This window comes from Cyprinodon variegatus, unplaced genomic scaffold, assembly GCF_000732505.1.
Source record: "Cyprinodon variegatus isolate N-32 unplaced genomic scaffold, C_variegatus-1.0 Scaffold325, whole genome shotgun sequence".
Classification (NCBI taxonomy): Eukaryota; Metazoa; Chordata; class Actinopteri; order Cyprinodontiformes; family Cyprinodontidae; genus Cyprinodon; species Cyprinodon variegatus.
The window spans coordinates 646,874-665,571 of record NW_015150778.1 but is presented as its reverse complement, the minus strand read 5'-3'; the positions used below and the strand labels follow the sequence as shown (position 1 = coordinate 665,571).

The window sequence follows — 18,698 nt, the reverse complement described above, 5'->3', positions numbered from 1 at the left end:
TCAGCAGGGAAGCGGCTTAAATGTCTTACGCCCGTTTAGCATAGTTAGCTCTTGGGAAACACGATCAGACCAAAATAGTTTCCTGCAGCCTCCGACTTACAGGCAACATTTCCTACATCAGCAAACAGTAAATGATCGACAGGATATTGAAAAATCATCAGTTATTGAAGTCGGTAGAACGACACGGTAGAACGACTGAAACATTTCCGCTTTCGGTGTTAAGTTAGCAGAAAAAATGAAGTTCTGTGAAACTTATATTAGTCAAAGCATCCTGAAAATAAGAATATTTATTTTCCAAATAGTGAAGTTTGTTAAGGTTTGAGTTATTAATAAAGCCTCATGTGTTTTTTTTCTGTTTATCATTTCTTGACCTCTTTAAATATTTAATGTATGTAAAAAAAAATGTCCCCAACTTAATGTAGAATTAAACCATAATTTCTTTAAATCTCAGATTTATTCAATGCACTAAAACAATCAGAGGAAACATTGTTTTACTAAATGAATATAATGAACATTTCAGAAAGAGACCATTTAAGGAATAAACAGCTAAGTGAATAGAAAACATATCTAACATCATCAGCTGAGCACTAACTGAGAACGTGATGAAAGCAAGTAAACAAAGCTTGTTCTTTCAGCTCTTTCTAAAGCAAATAACTCTGAGCGTGGAGTTTCTAGACGTCACACACAAAACAAAACAGTATTTACTGTAAGAAAAAGTACAATACAAGCTGTCAGCTTCATTTCCTGCAAAAGTTTTAAGATTTAACGCTTTTTACTCAGCTGTCAACACTTGTGACGAATCTTCATGATGCCACAGAAAACAATTTCTACAGAAAAACGGCTTCTCCCCGAAGCTTCGGTGAGAACAATGTGAGATTCAAAGTGCAGACAGAGACACTAGAGCACAAACACTCAGACGCACTCCAGCAAATGTCAGCAGAGCTACAGTTTCCCGTTGGCGAAGGCTCCCTCCTGGAACTGAGGGATGAAGCTCTTGAAGTACGCTCTGAAAGAGAGACAGAGGTTTTAGAGGAGCTCTTCCGTATTTTCTTTACGCTGCAGGTTTGACCTACTTTGCCCTTTTAGCCATCTCGTTACCGTCCCAGCGTGGGCTGTAGGGGTATGACGTCTGCACCTGAGAGTAGAGCTGACCGCTGCTGGTGAAGTGGTACACGGACTGGAAGGTTAGGCTGGGTTGATCCCTGGGGAAGTACAGCGGAAGATCCACTGCGATTTGCAGAGAAAAAACAAGGAGATAAATGTTAGAGAAAATAAAAACTAAACCTCAGGTTAAAGGAGGAGTTTTTAAAGCCCCGCCCTCTCCACTTAAAAGGAAAAAAATTATACATCAGACTAAATAATACTACTTATACCTCAGCGACAGCATCAAGGTGTTACTTTATTATATCTCTTATATCTGTTGGTTGTTCTGTTCTTTTTCCATCTCTCTGCAGCTGATGAAGGAGACTGAAAATGTTTTATCATTATCTCCATTTTATCTCCTCTTTCTTTCATCTTTTCTCCTTTTTTCTGTTTTTCCTTTCCTGTTCTATTTCCCCTGCAGTGTCCATAGAATCTGTTTAACTTCCTGCATGAATCATAATAAATGTATTTATAAGCATAAATCAAGGCATCATCATGGCGATAGCCATACTGCTCCACCTGGGAAAGTAAAATCTGTTGGCCTCTTTCTGGCATCAAGACAATGAGCGTGCGAGAGCGTGCACAAGCCCATTTATCCTCGTGCACGCTCTGTTTACACTGGAAAAACAAAGTAAGTGTATTTACAATTCATTTGAGAAGGTAAATAAGACAGTTTGCCAATGAAATGAGTAATTTTACTCTTGAAATAAGACAATGCAATTGTTTTTTTTCTAATATTAAATGTAAATCATCTCGTTCCAAACTGTCGCTTTCCTCCTCAATTCAAGAAGAAATTCACTTATTTTAAGAAAAAAATACTTATATTTTATTTTTTTGCAGAGTAAAAGTTGTTTGCATCGCTCTTATAAGCTTACTTTCCAACAGAAGATTTGGAATTTTTCCAGCATGTCAGACTCACCAGTAGAAATAAACATATGAGCAGAATGATTGACATTTAGGAGGACCACTTATTTAGATGATCCACCTGGAAAAACCTCCTCCACCATGTTTGTAACTTCCCTACCATGCACCAGGAAGCAGAAGTCTTTCCACATGAGGAGGAGAGTCAGTTTGGTGAATCCCTCTGCGTCGTACTCCACCACCCCCCTGAAACACGCAGCGCCATTTTGAATCCGTTTCATATTTATCATGGAGAACTGATAATGATTTGAAAGCAGACTTACGTTCCAAAGTGGCTAAGAAATGCAGCGATGTATTCCCTCCTCTTGTGATAACCTTGTATGACGTACTGAACCTGGACAAAAAGAAAGGAAGGTTTGATCAGAAACAGGACAACAAACTGTATCCTTTCAAAAAAATCTGATTATTCCTTAGAAATGGTCCATTTAAAAGAGTTTCTGACCATTTTTATTCTTTTTAAAACCATAAAACAAGCAACAATTGCTAAGAGTTGGATCCAAATGGAGACATTAAAGTGGCCTAATCTCCTGAAATGGCTTTGCAGCTTTTTAACGCTGAATCCCAAACCACTAACCATTAAGTGTCACTGGCAATAAGGTCACACTGTCAGCTGTGGAAGGTGCCTGGATTGTACGTAAGGCGGGTATGAATGGGACGGCCTCCAATGGAAAGGGAAAGCAGCTGTTCCTATGGCAACACAGTGACGCCTCATGTGGATGGATGTAGCTCTGTGGCGCAGCTGAACATAACATTTGCCCCTTTCTTCAAAATGAATTTATGCCGTTAAATATAATAACTTCAAAGAGGACCCCAGCGTTTAGCGATGAATGGATCTTTTTGTATTTTTTCTAACTTCTGTCATTGTGACGCAGATGCAGCAAACCGGTGGAAGGAAATGTAGGCGTTTCCTCCGCCATCAGGCCGCTGTTACACCTGCTGCCGAATAGGGAGGCTGCATGGATGCAGACGGGCACTTTAAGGGCTGAACTCGCCCTACCCACTACGTGCTTTAGGATGGGCGTGATGCACCTGCTGCAGGAACGTGCAAACACAGGGTTAGGTCAGGGTTAGCGCTGAGGAGCCGGTTTAGGATCAGGTCCAAATATAAGAGCAAGAGAGACTTTAGAAAACTTTTCACAGCAGATCTAGGATTGTTAATCAGGATCAGTCTGCAAGAGTCCGTTAAGAAAAGAACAAAGTAGCATATATGGCTTTAAAATGTCGTGTGTGTGTGTGTGTGTGTGTGTGTGTGTGGCCTATAATTAATACAGCCTAACATTACTTCTACCTGCAGCCATGCATGTATCCAGTTTCTCTTTCCAGTTCTAAGTGAAATCATAGGAACCTATAAAGACTGTTTGATGGAGGTTTATGCAGCGTGTTTAGAGCAGGAGGATGTTTCATCATTTTCTGCAGTGTAAGCTGCACATTACTCACCTTCATGTATGACTGATAGTGTTTTGTAATAGTAGTAATATATGACACACACACACACACACACACGGAGCTGTGCTCCATTGATTGGTGGCGTCTCTAGAAGAACTCAAACACTCATTGTGTCTCCAGCTTCCGTTCAGTTGTGATGGTGACGGTGGAGGCGGCTGCTTTCTGAAAACAGCTGCAAGGCCACATATTCATTACACTACAAACATGTTGCTGTGTTTTTAAGGAACTGTGGATCACTGAACTTTCATGCAGTCTGAAAATGGGCTTCCTGCACACCCCCGCTGCTGTCATTGTGCCTCCACCTCCCATTGGCCGCCTGCAGCCGTGGGTGATGCAACCAAGGTGAGGTTGCTGTGCAGGTATTTGGACCTGCCCGCGCCCATGGCTGCTCGCCTCAGCTTCCAGTTACTGTTTGCTAATGGCTGCAGGGAGGATGATGCAATAAAGCAGGTCGTTTTTACTGCAGTTCCATTCACACTGACCTCTGACCCTCACATCAGAGAGGAGACAACTCTGTTTTTCCTCTTTTTATAGAGATTAATGCTGTTTGGACGTCTGATCATTAGATGGGCTGAAAAACAGAGACGATACTGATAGAATAACTGCAGAGCTAGCATCTAATCCGGTTCTTCAAACTTTTTCCATTTACACTTTCCCAGAATTCAGAAGACTTCTGAATCGACTTTGTCGATTTTCCAAACATTTACTAGAAATCTAGTGCAGGTTTTCCTATCAGATGCTTTGAAATAACAAACCTGCACAAACAGCATGGAGGAATAAAAAGGAAGGAAGGAGAAAAGGATGGGAATCAGGGCAAGATGGGGGGGGGCACAAAAAAAGACAGAAAGGTCAGGAAGCAGGAAGGTAAACAAGAGAAAAGGGAAGCAAGATAGAGAGAAATGAGAAGAAGGGAAGGAAATGTGCAGGTGAAGAAGAAAGGATGGAGAAACAAGAAGGAAACAAGAAGGAAGGAGAAATGATTGAGTTATGGAAGGACAGAGTGAAGGAAAGGAAATAAGAAGGAAAAGACAAAGGAAAGAAGAAAGGGAGAAAAAAGGAAGAACTACGCTCGTCATCTTCTGCTTATGGGGGATCAGATCAGATGCCTGCAGAGACTCCCAGACCGACGCAGGGCGCTCCCAGACCGACGCAGGGCGCTCCCAGACCGACGCAGGGCGCTCCCAGACCGACGCAGGGCGCTCCCAGACCGACGCAGGGCGCTCCCAGGGCGTCCCATAGAAAAACCAGAGCCTCCTCAGCTGATGCCTCTCCATGTGGAGGAGCAGTGGCTCTACTTCCAGCATCTACCGGATGACCGAGCTCCTCACCGCATCTCTAACGTCACTTTCAGTAAGATGGTTTCTGTAGAGTGTCGTTTATAGAAAAACTCATAAATGTTACTTTGTTGCAGGAAAACTGCTTAAAATATCAGTTTGTCCTAAAGGTTTACTAAAAACCAAAAACAACTTTAGCACAACGAGGAAGATTCAACAATCAGAAACAAATGTTTCTATGAGTTTCTATGAGTCCTAATCTGACTTCTATTTAAATTGTTCTAAACTCTATAACCGAACATCTAAGTCTCTGTTAAAGGTTTTCATTTATAAAGCAGATCTAAAATGTCTCCACTCAGCTGCAGACGGTTAGTTTCAGACGGATTTAACAGCTAAGCCTGAACGGTCTGTTTAACGGCATCATATTCCACCTTTAAGGGAATATTCTAATGAAGGTTCTTCTCTGACAGGATGATTGGTTTTAGGAAGCGATTAATCACTAATGAGTCACGATGTTCTCAGCAATGCTTGATGCTCTTTGTTTACATAATGCATTAAATATCCTGGCATCCATATGTTGCACCGGCGCCATTAACCAGGAGGCAGACATGACAGTTGGTCAAACTAGACATTTACTCAACATAGTTATGAAGATTTTTACAACTAGTTGATTTATTTAAAAATGTAAAATAAAAATCTCCTATGGATTCCCTCAATGGCCCAATTAGAAATATTCAACCTGGAGAAAACTTTGACCTAATTAGTACTTTATTTTTTTTTGTGTGAAAAAGTATGAAAATGATTTTCTTTCTTTAGGATATTTCTTATTTAAGCTGAAATATGAACAATTTTAACAGAGATGAAAACTTTTAGTCCTCAAATATGTTGATATCTTGACTTTTGAAGCCTTTTGTTGGTTTTCTTTACGCCAGTTTTTACAGTTAAAATGTGTAATTATATTATGTTAGTTGAGTGTAGGTTTTATTTAGTTTCTACGTTGTTTAGTAACTTATATTATAACAGACATATTCTTAATATTGTTAGATTTGATACAAAAGCAGCTGAGTCTACGTCTGTCCGTTTAGAGGTGGAACATATCGAGGTGACGATGATCGAAGGGGAAATGTAACGCATGACGGCTCGGATAGATGATGTGTAAATATTTCTGCTTGAGATGAAACAAAAGAGAAAAACCTGCTTTCAGAAAATCCCTCAACATGTTTAGCTTCCCTCTTAAGAAAGCAGCGTGTTTATTTCCCTTCTGTAATTTATTCCAGTTAGATGACAGGTTACAGCTTTGTTTCTACGTTTCCCTGCTTTGGTTGAATGTTGTAAAGTTTTAGTGGTCTGAGGAGGAGGCTGGGCTCTGCAGGATAGATCATTTGGAGGTTCATCGTGATCCGGCTAAACCACTTCAAGACAGCGGATCTGAAACCAAGCAGTAATGATCTCGAGGTGTTTTGCACTGAACATTTCGTGCTTTTTCTTTAAAAAAAAAAAAGACATCCTGAACAGAATTAGTCTTTTTTTCTTTCTTTTTGTTAAAAGCAAAGCCAGATGCATCTTCTTTCTCCTGTTGGTCAGGCTGTAATTTGAACAGGAAGAGATGGAGAATCTGTGTGTGAGCGGCGAGGAGGAGGATGGGCATTCTGCCTTGAAGGAAATGGCATTACACCGCGTTCACGCTGCATATCTGCCTGTCAACCTGCGGAGGCCAAAGAGCACTCAGACAGCCTATGGAGGCTGGCCAGAACGCCCACGCTGCATTGGGCCGACACACGTGCACGAACACACAGATGCACACCTTTAGTCAGGCGTTGCACCACATGTACAATAACTGATGTAAATAAATGGAAGCAGTGACAGAAAGGGTCCCTGTGCTCATCCAAAGAACAGCAGCAGCTTTTACCTTGTTGGTGAGTAACTGACACACTTGAGGGACGTAATCGATTAGGCATCCTCCGCTGGGGAAGGCTGGGATGTGGAGAGCGGAGGAGCCTCCCAGAGCGCTGAGGAAGGAGAAAAAAGAAGCAACAGTTAGCAGTGCTTCTCATTTGTACTTTATGTTAAATATCATGTATAATGCTGAGTCTATTTTTAGATGCATTCGTGGCTCCAGGAGCAAATCCAGGCCGTGCGTGAGTCTGCCTGACTTTATAGGACTGAGCGTTTACAGCTAAACAAATCCAAAAAAACAAGCATGTTAACATTTGCAGCAATCTACCTGAAACTGAGGAATTACAATTTTAAAAAAGAGCAAGTGGAGCCTGTGGCGCTGCCTTCATTCTCTTTCAGTTATTATTGTGACATCCATCTGATTTAATCCTGGAGCACAGCTCCATTAGTGATTAGCGCATGCTTATTTAATCAGGAAATCTGCTGCTGTGGCTCCCTGGTGACTAAGCCGTCGCCGAAGCGACTCCCCTCTTCATTTCTGACTGGGGCAGAAACTGAGGGAATACCCGGAGGACTGCTTGAAGGTCTCAGGAAGCTGCTTTAATGCTTTAAATGCTCATTTAAAGGCAGATAGAGGGGGGGGGGGGGTTCTTTCACAGTTTGCTGTTTTTATGTCAGACTTCATAACATCAGGGAAGTCACAAACTGATTAGAATAAGTTTTATCAGTTGCAAATAAAGAGTCTGTTTAGAAATACAACAAAAAGGTTTTTCCTTAGAATATGGTTTCCTTTGGTCAAATACTGTAGCAGAACTTTATTGTTTAACGACTTTAACCAACGAATAAGAAGAAATAAATGCAAACCAATAATCTACTGGACAGAGTAATGGTCGGACTATTTAGATACTGAAGCGTTGAATAAAGCAACAATTTTCATACTATGTTGTTTTTCATATTTATCATAACCTGGAAATTATTTCTAGACAGAAAAATGAACCAAAGCAGAAGAACCGCAGCGATAGAGGAGACATTACAAGTTTGATTTCTGCTCTTTTTGCATTTTATCCATTTTTTATAAGGAGATTAATTGTATTCTGGATCATTAAAGCAGCTTTAAAAGCCAAAGATTCCTACTTTCTGTTCATGGGTCCTTTAAAAAAAAAAAAATAAATCAACCAAATTTAAATAAATAAAAAAAAACTGTTGATCAACAGCAGAATAAAATATGGCAAAGTATAACAGATAAAGAATATTATTATGCTTTAGAAGGCTAATAAAACGTTTTAAACATTTAGCTTGTTTAATAAAATGTTCTCACCAAATCTCTTTTTATGTAGAAGCTGTTCTGTTAAATAAAATATCTGCTTTTTACAAACTGATGATGTTTTAGCAACTAAAAAAATAAAACAATTCAAAGGTGAGAGAGTAAAAAAAAATGATGAATAATTTCATCCAACGGCAAAAACTCTGGCATTTATATGTCCAATGTCTCTGCCTTTTAAAACAGGCCAAAACCAGACAAACTTAGAAGGAATTTAGAGTTTATCTTTGATTAACCACCAAGTTAATAAAAAGGAATAAAATAGAAGCACATTTAAGGACAATGAATGTTGCAAAAGCACATTAAAGCTACAAAAAACAGGTTGCAAGAGCCAGATAACGTAATACAGCAGCTGAACATGGTCAGGAAACCCTTCCCATCATGTCCGAAATATTTTACACATCTACTCACAGTGTATGACAATTACAAGAAAAACAATTGCACAAGACTATTCCAAAGAAAAGCAGTGGGAGTAGCTCCTCCCAAATGCTCCACCTTGCTGTCATGAGACCAAACGACTCTTTCTGTGGAAAAAACTTAACTTAAGTCAAACAAATCCAACAGAAATAAAATAAGCCCAACAGGTTGAATCAGGACAAAAGTAAACCTTTAAACAAAGTTCTGCTAGTTAGAAAATAATCAACCAAGTTTGAATTTCAGTTTGAAGTTATTAGCAATGTCTACTGGTGCTCAGCTGGAAAAGAAGAGCCTGTATTCAGAGGAAAGCAGGGCATGTCATAAAGACGTTTTCATTGTCGAAATCCTTTTTTCAAGAACTCCAAAGCCACCATTTACAGTAGGCTTTGTGCACATAATTAGCATTAGCCTGCGCACTAACAAACGGTCGATTGAAAATAGCTCCGAGCCGCGAGGAGAAAAGCTTTTGAAAATGAAAACCTAAATGATGCCCATCTATCCTCCCACAGATCTAAGAATAGCTGCACATCATTCAGATGGAAATGCGGACAGAGCCACAGAATAGTTGGCTCTGCGCTCGTCATTCATTTGTGTCGTTAGAAACCATCGGATCAAATGTGATGCATAATGCATTTCATGGCTTTAGCATTGGGAAGTATGTTAAGGGAGGAAGATGAGGAGATTAAGTTTAACCTCAGCTTCTCCGACTATCCTAATCTTCTGTGTAGATTGTTTTATTTTATCAATCAGACCCCTCATATTTAGCACCATTAAATCTGACGGAGGAAAAAACCTGATCGATAAACCATGCAGAGCCCAACCCTACTTCAGACGAGTCTAGCCTGTTCGTTAAAACCGAAAACAAATCAGACTTTAACAGTGTTCCTGCTCATTTTGCATCACTTACTGTTTTAGTATTTGGTGTCCGGGTTTTTAGAAACAGGAGACAAAGCTGAGAAACGTAGTGGATTAAAGGCGACGGCGTGTTACGGAAAGACCGGCTGCATGGTCAACAGATAATCCAAATGAAAAGAACTTTACAGGGAAATCTGTTTCCTTTATTTTAAAAGTGCCATGTGCAGCTCCTGTTAAAAATGGACCTTTACAGGATGAAGGGTTTTAATAAAGCTGCTAAAATGGATCAAGTTCATCTGTTTTAATGTCTTAAACATCGTGTCTCAGGTTTGTTTTAAAGAAATAATTTAGTTAAATATCGTAATACTTTGGTAAAGGAAATACATCTACATTTACAGTCATCTTTTTTCATTTTCTTGTGTAATCAAACATTTTAACTTTGTTTTTGTCCTATAATTTTCTATCACCAATTTAATTTGTGCAAATGAAGCTATTCTACATGGAGAAGAGACTGGAGGATCAGAGTGGAGCTCAGTTCTTAGCCAGAAACATCAGTCCTGTTTATTTCTAACCAATCAGCGTTACTTTGACAGCAAAGGTCTCTCTACATGGAACTACTTCCTGTCCTCCCAGAGTATTTACACCATTTCTACTGCATCCAGCAGCAGCAGTACACGGCCGTTACTCATGCAGGCATACCTAGGCCTTTTTAGGTTAGGAAGCGCTTGGCGGGACAGACTGGATTCATCAGTTCCTCACGCCACGCCATGTCTCATTCTGTCTCTACGGAAACACTGATTTGTTGAATGTGGGACACGGAAACGAGTCCAGGTGTTGGAAGATTATAGGATAGTTGTACTGGCAAAAAAACACCCATTTAAACCTTTAAAGCAAAACTTTTCAAACTCTTCCTCACAATAAGCATTTAAATGGCCTACAGTTGTGTGAAAAAGGGTTTGTACTTTTCCTGATTTTTTATTATTTTGTCACACTTTACATCAGAACATCAAAATGTTTAAATAAACCTAACCCTAACACAAGTAAATACAAAAAGTGCTTCCTAAATGATTTATTATCATAGAAAGAAAACAAACCTAGATGGCCTGTATGCTAAGATGTAATTCACCTGATTACTGTCACACCTTTTATCACCTGAACAGATCCCTCCACAAAGCAAAGGATGCCAGAACGTCATTAGACATTATCCTAAAAGACATTACACCTAAATCCAAAGATTCATGAACAAATGACAAATAAAGTAAAATCTGTCCTCATCATCAGTTTAAATAAATTTCTAAAGCTTTGGGACTCGAGGTCTGACAAATGGCCGCCGACACTGACCCTGGTTATGCTCCATTGTCTCTAGAAGCATGCTTAGTGTGAGGGATTGCTGAAGAGTCAATGAGTCGATGCAATCAGCTGGTTTTCCTTAGATAGAAAACTTTGAACCAATCTGACTGGATGATCTGGGTAAGTTGTTTCTGTAAAGTGTCTTGAAATGACGTGTTGTGAATTGGCACTATAGAAATAAACTGAATTAAAGGAAACCAGAATGAGATCCACTTTCCATGAATGGAGAAAAGTGCTAATGCTTCCCAGGAGAGGCTAGCTAAATAAAATCGAGGAATCCCAACGACTCATCCAAGACGTCACAAAGGACTCTACAACTAAAGCTGCTAGCCTTACTTGCCTCAGTTGATGTCAGATTCCCTGCCTCTGTCACAAAGAGACAAGAGAAACTGGAGATGAAAGACTGCTGCCTAGAATTATTATTATTAATATTAATATTATTATTATGTGATTTTGCAAAACAACTCTTGGCAATCACCAAGACTTTGGTGAATATCTTCTGTAGATTGATGAAACAAAAGATTAACTTTTAGGAAGGTGTGTCCCATTTAATGTGCCGTAAAACAAACACGGTGAAAACAGCATTATATAAACAATTAAAGATGGCGGTGGTAATGTTATGGTCCGGGGATATTTGGCTGTGATGAATGGAATGAATTCTGCTGCCTACTAAAATACCCAGAAACAGAACATCTTCCCATCTGTTCATGAACTAATGTTGAAAACAAAACGTGGGTTCCGCAGCAGAGCTACGATCTAAAACACAGATAAACAGAATTAAGATTTTAGACTGGCCTAGTCAAAGTCCTGACCAGAATCCAAGTCAGATGCTGTGACCTAAAAGAGGGGTTTCTATCTCAAACACGCGTCACATGGTGGGAGGAGCTAAAATGTGGGCGACAGAGCAATGAAAGACTCATGGCAAGGTAAGGGTGAGCCAAGCTTTAGAGCATCATCACTTTTTCACACGAGGCGAAGATGGTTGGGTTAAAGTCTGCGAATCACATATATATATATATATATATATATATATATATATATATACTCTAATAATCCCAGAGGGAAATTACTTCTCTACATCTAACCCATCCCCCTGGGGAGCAGTGGGCTACCACCGTGCGGCGCCCGGGGAGCAGTGGGCTGCCACGGGGAGCAGTGGGCTGCCACTGTGCGGCGCCGGGGGAGCAGTTTTAAGGGTTAGGGTTAGGGTTTTTAAGGGTTTTGCTTAGAAATCCAGAGAACAGGCTGTGAGGATCAAACGGGGAAACCTGCAACCTTCTCAGAGCACAAAAATGGCATCGGCTCATCACTAGTTACAGCCCTCCCACTAACGTCCCCTTATATGGCATTTTTTGCTGGTAATTATGCAGCTTTTCATTTCTCTGAAATGTGTGTCCTCTTAGACACTGGTGGACTGCATCAAGTTTACAAAGATCCTTTACTGAAGTTCAGAACGTTTGTTGAATCTGACGAGGTGCGTTCAAAGAAACGGTAGGTATTGCAATTTACAACAAGAATACAAAAATATTGTTGCTTGAGGCCCAATGTGTTGAAATGACCAATATCTGAATGTAGGGATCATGACCTTAGCGAGAGATGTGGATAAACTAACCTCTGCAAGCTACTGACAAGATCACAGCAAAGTTTGGTTAGTGAAGGTAGGAAAGCCATCGTTAAACAATGATTGTACTATATTAGGTCAGAGACGGATTATCCTCGGTGCAGTTTCTCTAAACATCCATGTATTCTGGTTCTGAGAAAGCACTCTGCTTCTTCCCTCAGTGAAAGCTTTAAACCAAGCTTCCTGTGGGTGGACTCACAATCAAGACATAATGGTGTTTAAATCTCCCAAGAGGCACCCTGAAGTGTCTCCACTGGTGACACCACTCTCAGCACTACCCACACATGCTGGAGTCACGGTGCAGACATGCTGCCTGAGTCGAACCCTCTGAGCCATCCAACCCACCGCATGACATATTTACATTAGACTGTGTACATGTAAACACACAGCGTCCCATGCTGTACAGTGATGGGGCTGCCTGTGACTTCATCAAACGGAGAGATTATCCTCTGTGACTCAGGTGAATGGTGACGAAGCTCGGTTTGTTTGTTTGTGTGCGTGTGTGAGGGAGAAAAGCAGGAGTGTGTATAGCAGCGTGGGAAAAGATAAAGGCGCCAATGGAAGGAGGGCAGCCGTGATTCATGATGAAAGTGAAAGATGAGGCCAGGAGGAACTGTTTGGGAATTCAAACGCAGCTTCCAAAGCTGCATATTTCCATTTTCATTCCCTTCATCATTTCCAAAAGGCCTGGGAGGCATAAGTCTGGATGTATGCCGTCTGCATAAAGCAGCACCGTGTGGTTCCTCTGAGAACCTTTGGCCTTTGGCAACACATCCTGGTGCCCTTTCCTCCGACAGTAATGAAATAATGTACATTTTCCATATATCAACCATTATGATAAAATCACATTCAGGGCTCCATGTTAACCATCGCCTGGGGCAACTAGTTTTATTGTTGGGAGAGTCCAAATTTCATTGCATTTGCCCGCCGGGCAATGATCGCAAAAAAATCATTTTATCTTATTTATCTTCTTTAGGACTAAAGAAGGGCTGCGTGGCCAAGAAACGCTGCTTTTAATGACAAAGCAGCATCAGGAAGTTTCCTTCACATGATTTCACAGAAACATGCAAAGCAGGAATTTTCAAGGAGAGAAGAAGGAAGCAGTGAACCGTCTGCTCTGACATCTCAGACTGTCGAGTGTCTGCAGAGCTGGTGGAAATTTATTTTATAAAACACACAATTTCTGACTGTGACAAGATGTTTAAAAAAAACCTTGAAAAAAAAAAAGAAGAAAGATCTGATTGAAATGCAGACTTTCAAAGTCCATAACACACCTCTGCAGACCCTGGAGAGGGGACACATGCACCCCCACAGCCGGCACGCACACATTCAGGGTAAAGCATGTGTGCACACAGGCAGAGGCACCTACAGGCAAACGCAGACGCACAAACATTAGTGCACTGCAGCCTAAAACTGTCTGTGTTGATTTTTCTGGGCTCCTAAATCTGGTTTGGGGGCAGAGATGGTGCCCACTCCATTCCTTTATGCCACGCTGCAGGTTTCTCTGGGGAAAGGAGAGATGTATCCAGCTTGTCTCACAGGCTTGGGAAAATCAGGTAAATGAGATGAGAGCATAGAGAAAAAAAAAAGAATTGAGAGATGGTCGGGTCCAGCTATGAAATGCCTAAAAATTAGCCAGAAATTAACGTCTTTGCAGATGCAAAAAATAACGGCTGAGATTGTGAATGAAGCTGCAGGTAAACCAACGGATTACTGGGTCTGATCTTCAGTTAGCACAGGTGCAGCTTCAATGAGGCGAGTTAATGAGCAGCTTCATTGCTGCAGGTAACAGGGAACCTTCCTTCACACAGACACAACATGAGAGCATTAGGGAGATTTTACCAAGAGGGCGACTTTATGTCTGAATTTCCTCGTTTTTTTAACCCCAGAAAGGTAACTGGTCTAATAACAACATCAGATGTAGAGCCATGTAGCAGGATCTATGCTGAATGGCTGGTTATAGATCTGGTGCTTCTAGACCTCACTGGGGGGGGGGTGCTGTATTTGTAAGGGGGGATGCAAGTGATCAAAAACGCTAACTGGCCCTATTAAGGGTTAATATAGGGCACTTGGTGGAATACTTTAAAAATCTAAATTTCAAGCCAATATTTTTAGTGGAATCCAGGATTAGACCTTATTACCTTTGAAACATAAAATAAAAATGGATATTTGATGACAAAAATTTATGTCAATGTAATAATGAGAAACGCCAACTTGCCCGAATATATTCAGAAAAATTACCAAAGTGCTTCTAGAAGAAATTCATGAAAAACTGAGTAAAAGGAAATTATTTTTTTTGGTCCAACATAAACTTAGAGGCATTAATGCTGATACTGGCAGTTAAAATTGGTTTATAAACCTAAATATTATAGTTAACTAGGCTTATTAAAGTTATAGTGGAGGAAAAACTGCAAATACAAAACCTAGTAAATAAGTGAAATGTTAAATTTCACTTATTTAAGTTATTTTAAGTGAAATGTGTGTGAGAGCGTGCACAAACGCTCGTGCACAAACGCTCGTGCACAAACGCTCGTGCACAAACGCTCGTGCACAAACGCTCGTGCACAAACGCTCGTGCACGCTCTGTTTGAAAGTTGCTGTGTGCATCGCTCATCCAAGCTGACTTTCCAAAAGAAGGTTTGTAATTTTTCCACCATGTCAGACTGACCACCGGTTTGTGAAAATGGGGAGGGGCATGTAGGACGGCCTCACAGAAACATATCACCAGAATGATTGACAGTTAGGAGGACCACTTATTTTCATGATCCACCCAGAAAAACAACATCCTCCACTTTACCGTTAATATAGAACATTTGATTGATCAAAATGTGAATTCCAGCCAATCACAGCAAACCTCATGTTTTGTCTCAACGTTTTCTTTTCCCACAGATTCATTTTATTCAGCCAGCTGTCCATCATCCATTGCGCTGTTCTGCAGTCCGCCATTAAAGGCGGGTGAAGCAGGTTGGAGGAGGAGGCAGATCTCCCTCGCTTCAACTCCACTCTGATGTCTGCATTATGATGATTGGTACATGTTTCCCAACATATCTGCTGGTTGGCCCCTTTGTGGGACCAGAAGAGGAGACCGTTGCTGCTTTAGGCCTGCAGCTCCTTCTAGGCACTAATAGTGAGGCTGGTGAACTGGCTGCATTGTCTCTGTTCACATTAGACTGCTAACGATGCAGCTGTTGAATAACAGGCAACAAATCCACCCAAAGCTTCAGTTATTTATGCTTTCTAAATGTCTACATAAATCTAACAGCTACTTTAAATGAGTGTAACACTATCGGCTTCACAGGACATTTTATTCCAGACGTCCCGTAAAATATTACATAACCAACGAACACTGAATGTTAAACAGGTGCAGCAGAGTGAACCCAGCAGAGTGGAAGGTTTAACACGATAAATGATTTCCACAGAAAAGAAGCAAACAAATCGGAAAGCTGTGTCTCATACGCTCGACTTAATCGATGAAAGACGTGGGTGTTTGTTGGGGTACTTCAACATGTTGTTTTTTTCCTTTCCCCTTGTCGCTCTGAAGGGCTGAAAACAGAGTGACGATGCGTGGAGGGAAAAAGCAGAGAGAATGGGGGGGGGAGAGAAGAAGAGGGAATGGAAATGGAGGTATCAGGCTGTAGCTCAGGGGGCTTACTAGTGAGCGTTCAGAGCGCTGAGATCCAAGCCACCGCTGAAAGACGGCAAAAGTGAGATATCAAACAAAGCAGGAGGGATGGAAGGAAAGAAGTAGAGAGGTGGAAGGGAAGAGAAAATGAATGCTGTTTTTTTCTCCATGATGCGTTTTATTTGAGCGAGGGACGACCTTGCTGGTGAGAGCGCGGCGCTTTCCTCTCTTTTAAGTCCCACTCACTCCCTCAGTTTCCCTTTGAGGATCAGCCAGAGGGATCAGCAGAGGAAAGACGGAGAGAAGGATGGAAGCAGAGAGGAAGACGAGCAGCAACGCATGTGGAAAACATGAGGGGCAAAGATGGGGGTGGAGAGACATACGACCGGCGACACACAAGTTCAAAACTTCAAAACTGAGTGACGGCGTAAAAAATAAAGACCAGAAAACATTTATTCATCATTAAAGGGAGAAAATGATGAAATATTTCTAAATATGAATGAATCATTTAGTCTTTTCATAATCTTTGAATCAATAAAACTAAACTGACATAAACGTTTCACCTTAAATAACATTTTTTAAACGTTATTTACTTAATTTAATTATGTTTTCATACATGATGCTTAATAAACAGCTTCAAACAAGAGTTCAACTCTCATGGCCATCAGATTTATACAACTAGAACCTCATTTATCAGTAATTAACTTTAAAAAGTCAAACTTGTTTTCTTTGTTACAGGATGATTAACGTCATGTTTCTGTTTGCTGTGATTATTTCAGCTCAAACCGCCCTGCTTGTTCCAAATACTATTTCATTCCTGGTATTTTCATCCAACCATAAAGACTCTGGTCGTTGTTAACATGCCTGCTGGTGACTCCAGCTGTGGGTCTGCAGCTGGATATCCACATACAGTACATGTGTGTATAAGTATATAAAGTATAAGTCGTATGTCTGAACCAGAGGCGGCAAATATCGACTGGTTTTATTTTTTAGACACAATTCAATAATAAAGTTCCTTTTAAGATCTAGAGCAGAGTTAACCAATAAAAAACAATGAATAAAGAAAATCATCAACCAGTAAAGGTCCGGAGACATTTTGAATTATCACCTGTTACTTTAAACAGCATTTAATGCTTACATAAAATTAGTATTTTATGCATCCATGATTGAATTGAATTTTTAAACAACAAAAAATAAATAAATAAAAGAAAATGATTCCATGTTAAAATCTAAAGTGTTTTTTTAAGTAGAGAACAACAATCGTTCAGTTTGGTTTATAGATAATTTCCTGATTCCCATATTTTCTCAAACCCCTGAACTGATGGTTTGTTCTTTTCTTTCTTTTTTCTGTCTTAATGTTGGCAGTGGGCTTTAGGCTGCCCAGCAAGGCTTTAAACCTGGGTTTAACCGGAGACTAAGCCATTCTCAAGATCAAATAGCATTCACAGATCAAATAGCATTTATTTGAGTTACAATACAATTATAGTTTCATGTTGTTTTTCAGACATTTCTTCTACAGACTTTTTTTATGTAATAAGCCTGTGTGACGGTTGGGATACGCTTCATTCAGAGCTGCTGTTTTATAATTAGTTCATAATCAGAATCACATATAGAGATAAATATTAGATATCGCCATCAGGCTTTAAAAAATAGAAAACTGCCCAGGCTCAACACGATCCAATTATCTAAAGGTTTAATGTGAAGGTTCCTCTCTGCTTACCTCATCAGACGTTAGCACAGAAATTTGGGAGGTTTTCATACTTTTGTGTGCTGAAATCATTTTCCATCATGATTAGTCATTTGCCTACAATCTTAAATGTACCAATACTTGCAACAGACCTAGCCCCTATCCCTCCCTATGGAAAAAATGTGCATGGGTCCAAATTTCATTGAATCCAGAAGAAATGCAGCCGTATTTCCACTAAGATATCTGATCTTATTTATAGTTGCACAATCCGGCACTTCCAAGCTAGTCAAAACATGTCCGCCTAAAATGAGGGATTCCTGGAAAAGCCAGAACTGTGAAACACAGCATGATGTCATCTTATCAAAGTCACCTTTGTACTCTGATGTCACAGAGGCCTCATATTTATTCCATCTTTGACTTCTTAGGATTAAACAGGAGACATCTAGTAGTTATGTGTTTCTTTTTGCAGAAATATACACTTGGTGAAATAATATGAAGAAGTCGTGTGTGAAATATATACTACTCAAAAAGATTAAAGGAACAGGTTGTAATCAGAGTAAAGCATGAAGTTGATTAAAGTTGTGGGATATTGATTTGGTCAGGTCAGTAGCAGAGGGGGGTGTTAATCAGTTTCAGCTGCTTTGGTGTTAATGAAATGAACAACAGGTGAACTAGAGGAGCAACAACCAGACGACCATCAGAACAGGAATGGTTTTACAGGTGGAGGCCGCTGACATTTTTTCCCCTCCTCATCTTTTCTGACTCTGTTTCACCAGTTTAGCATTTGGCTAGGGTCACTGTCACTACTGTTAGCATGAGGCGCTACCTGGACCCTACAGAGTTTGCACAGGCAGTCCACCTCCTCCAGGATGGAGCATCAATACGTGCCATTGCCAGAAGGTTCGCTGCGTCTCCCAGCACAATCAGAGCATGGAGGAGATTCCAGGAGACAGGCAGTTCCTGTTGCCCCCCCCAAAACCTTCAGTCTCCAGGAGCTGGTAGGACCATGCTTGGACAGCGCTGAGTATAAGAGCACCACAGAGTTTTTAAAACCAGATGCTACCTTGTGTTGGTCTATCACAGAAAATCTAAATCCCATTGAGGTCTGTGGCTATTAGGGTTAAATCGATTAATAATAATAATAA

At 40.5% G+C, this 18,698-nt stretch overlaps 1 protein-coding gene across 2 annotated transcripts in view; it reads right to left on the bottom strand.

Annotated features, from left to right (window-relative positions):
* Positions 1 to 444: 444 nt before the first annotated feature.
* bre (brain and reproductive organ-expressed (TNFRSF1A modulator)) overlaps positions 445 to 18,698 on the bottom strand; it is a 112,252-nt gene continuing 93,998 nt past the window's right edge. For both annotated transcript variants that reach the window (XM_015384855.1, XM_015384854.1), the window contains 5 exons: positions 6,694 to 6,793; positions 2,328 to 2,398; positions 2,168 to 2,250; positions 1,074 to 1,227; positions 445 to 1,006 (listed from right to left, as the gene is read on the bottom strand). In XM_015384855.1, the coding sequence (XP_015240341.1) occupies positions 943 to 1,006; positions 1,074 to 1,227; positions 2,168 to 2,250; positions 2,328 to 2,398; positions 6,694 to 6,793 (472 nt within the window). In that variant the 3' untranslated portion in view covers positions 445 to 942. The remainder of the gene's footprint in view (positions 1,007 to 1,073; positions 1,228 to 2,167; positions 2,251 to 2,327; positions 2,399 to 6,693; positions 6,794 to 18,698) is intronic.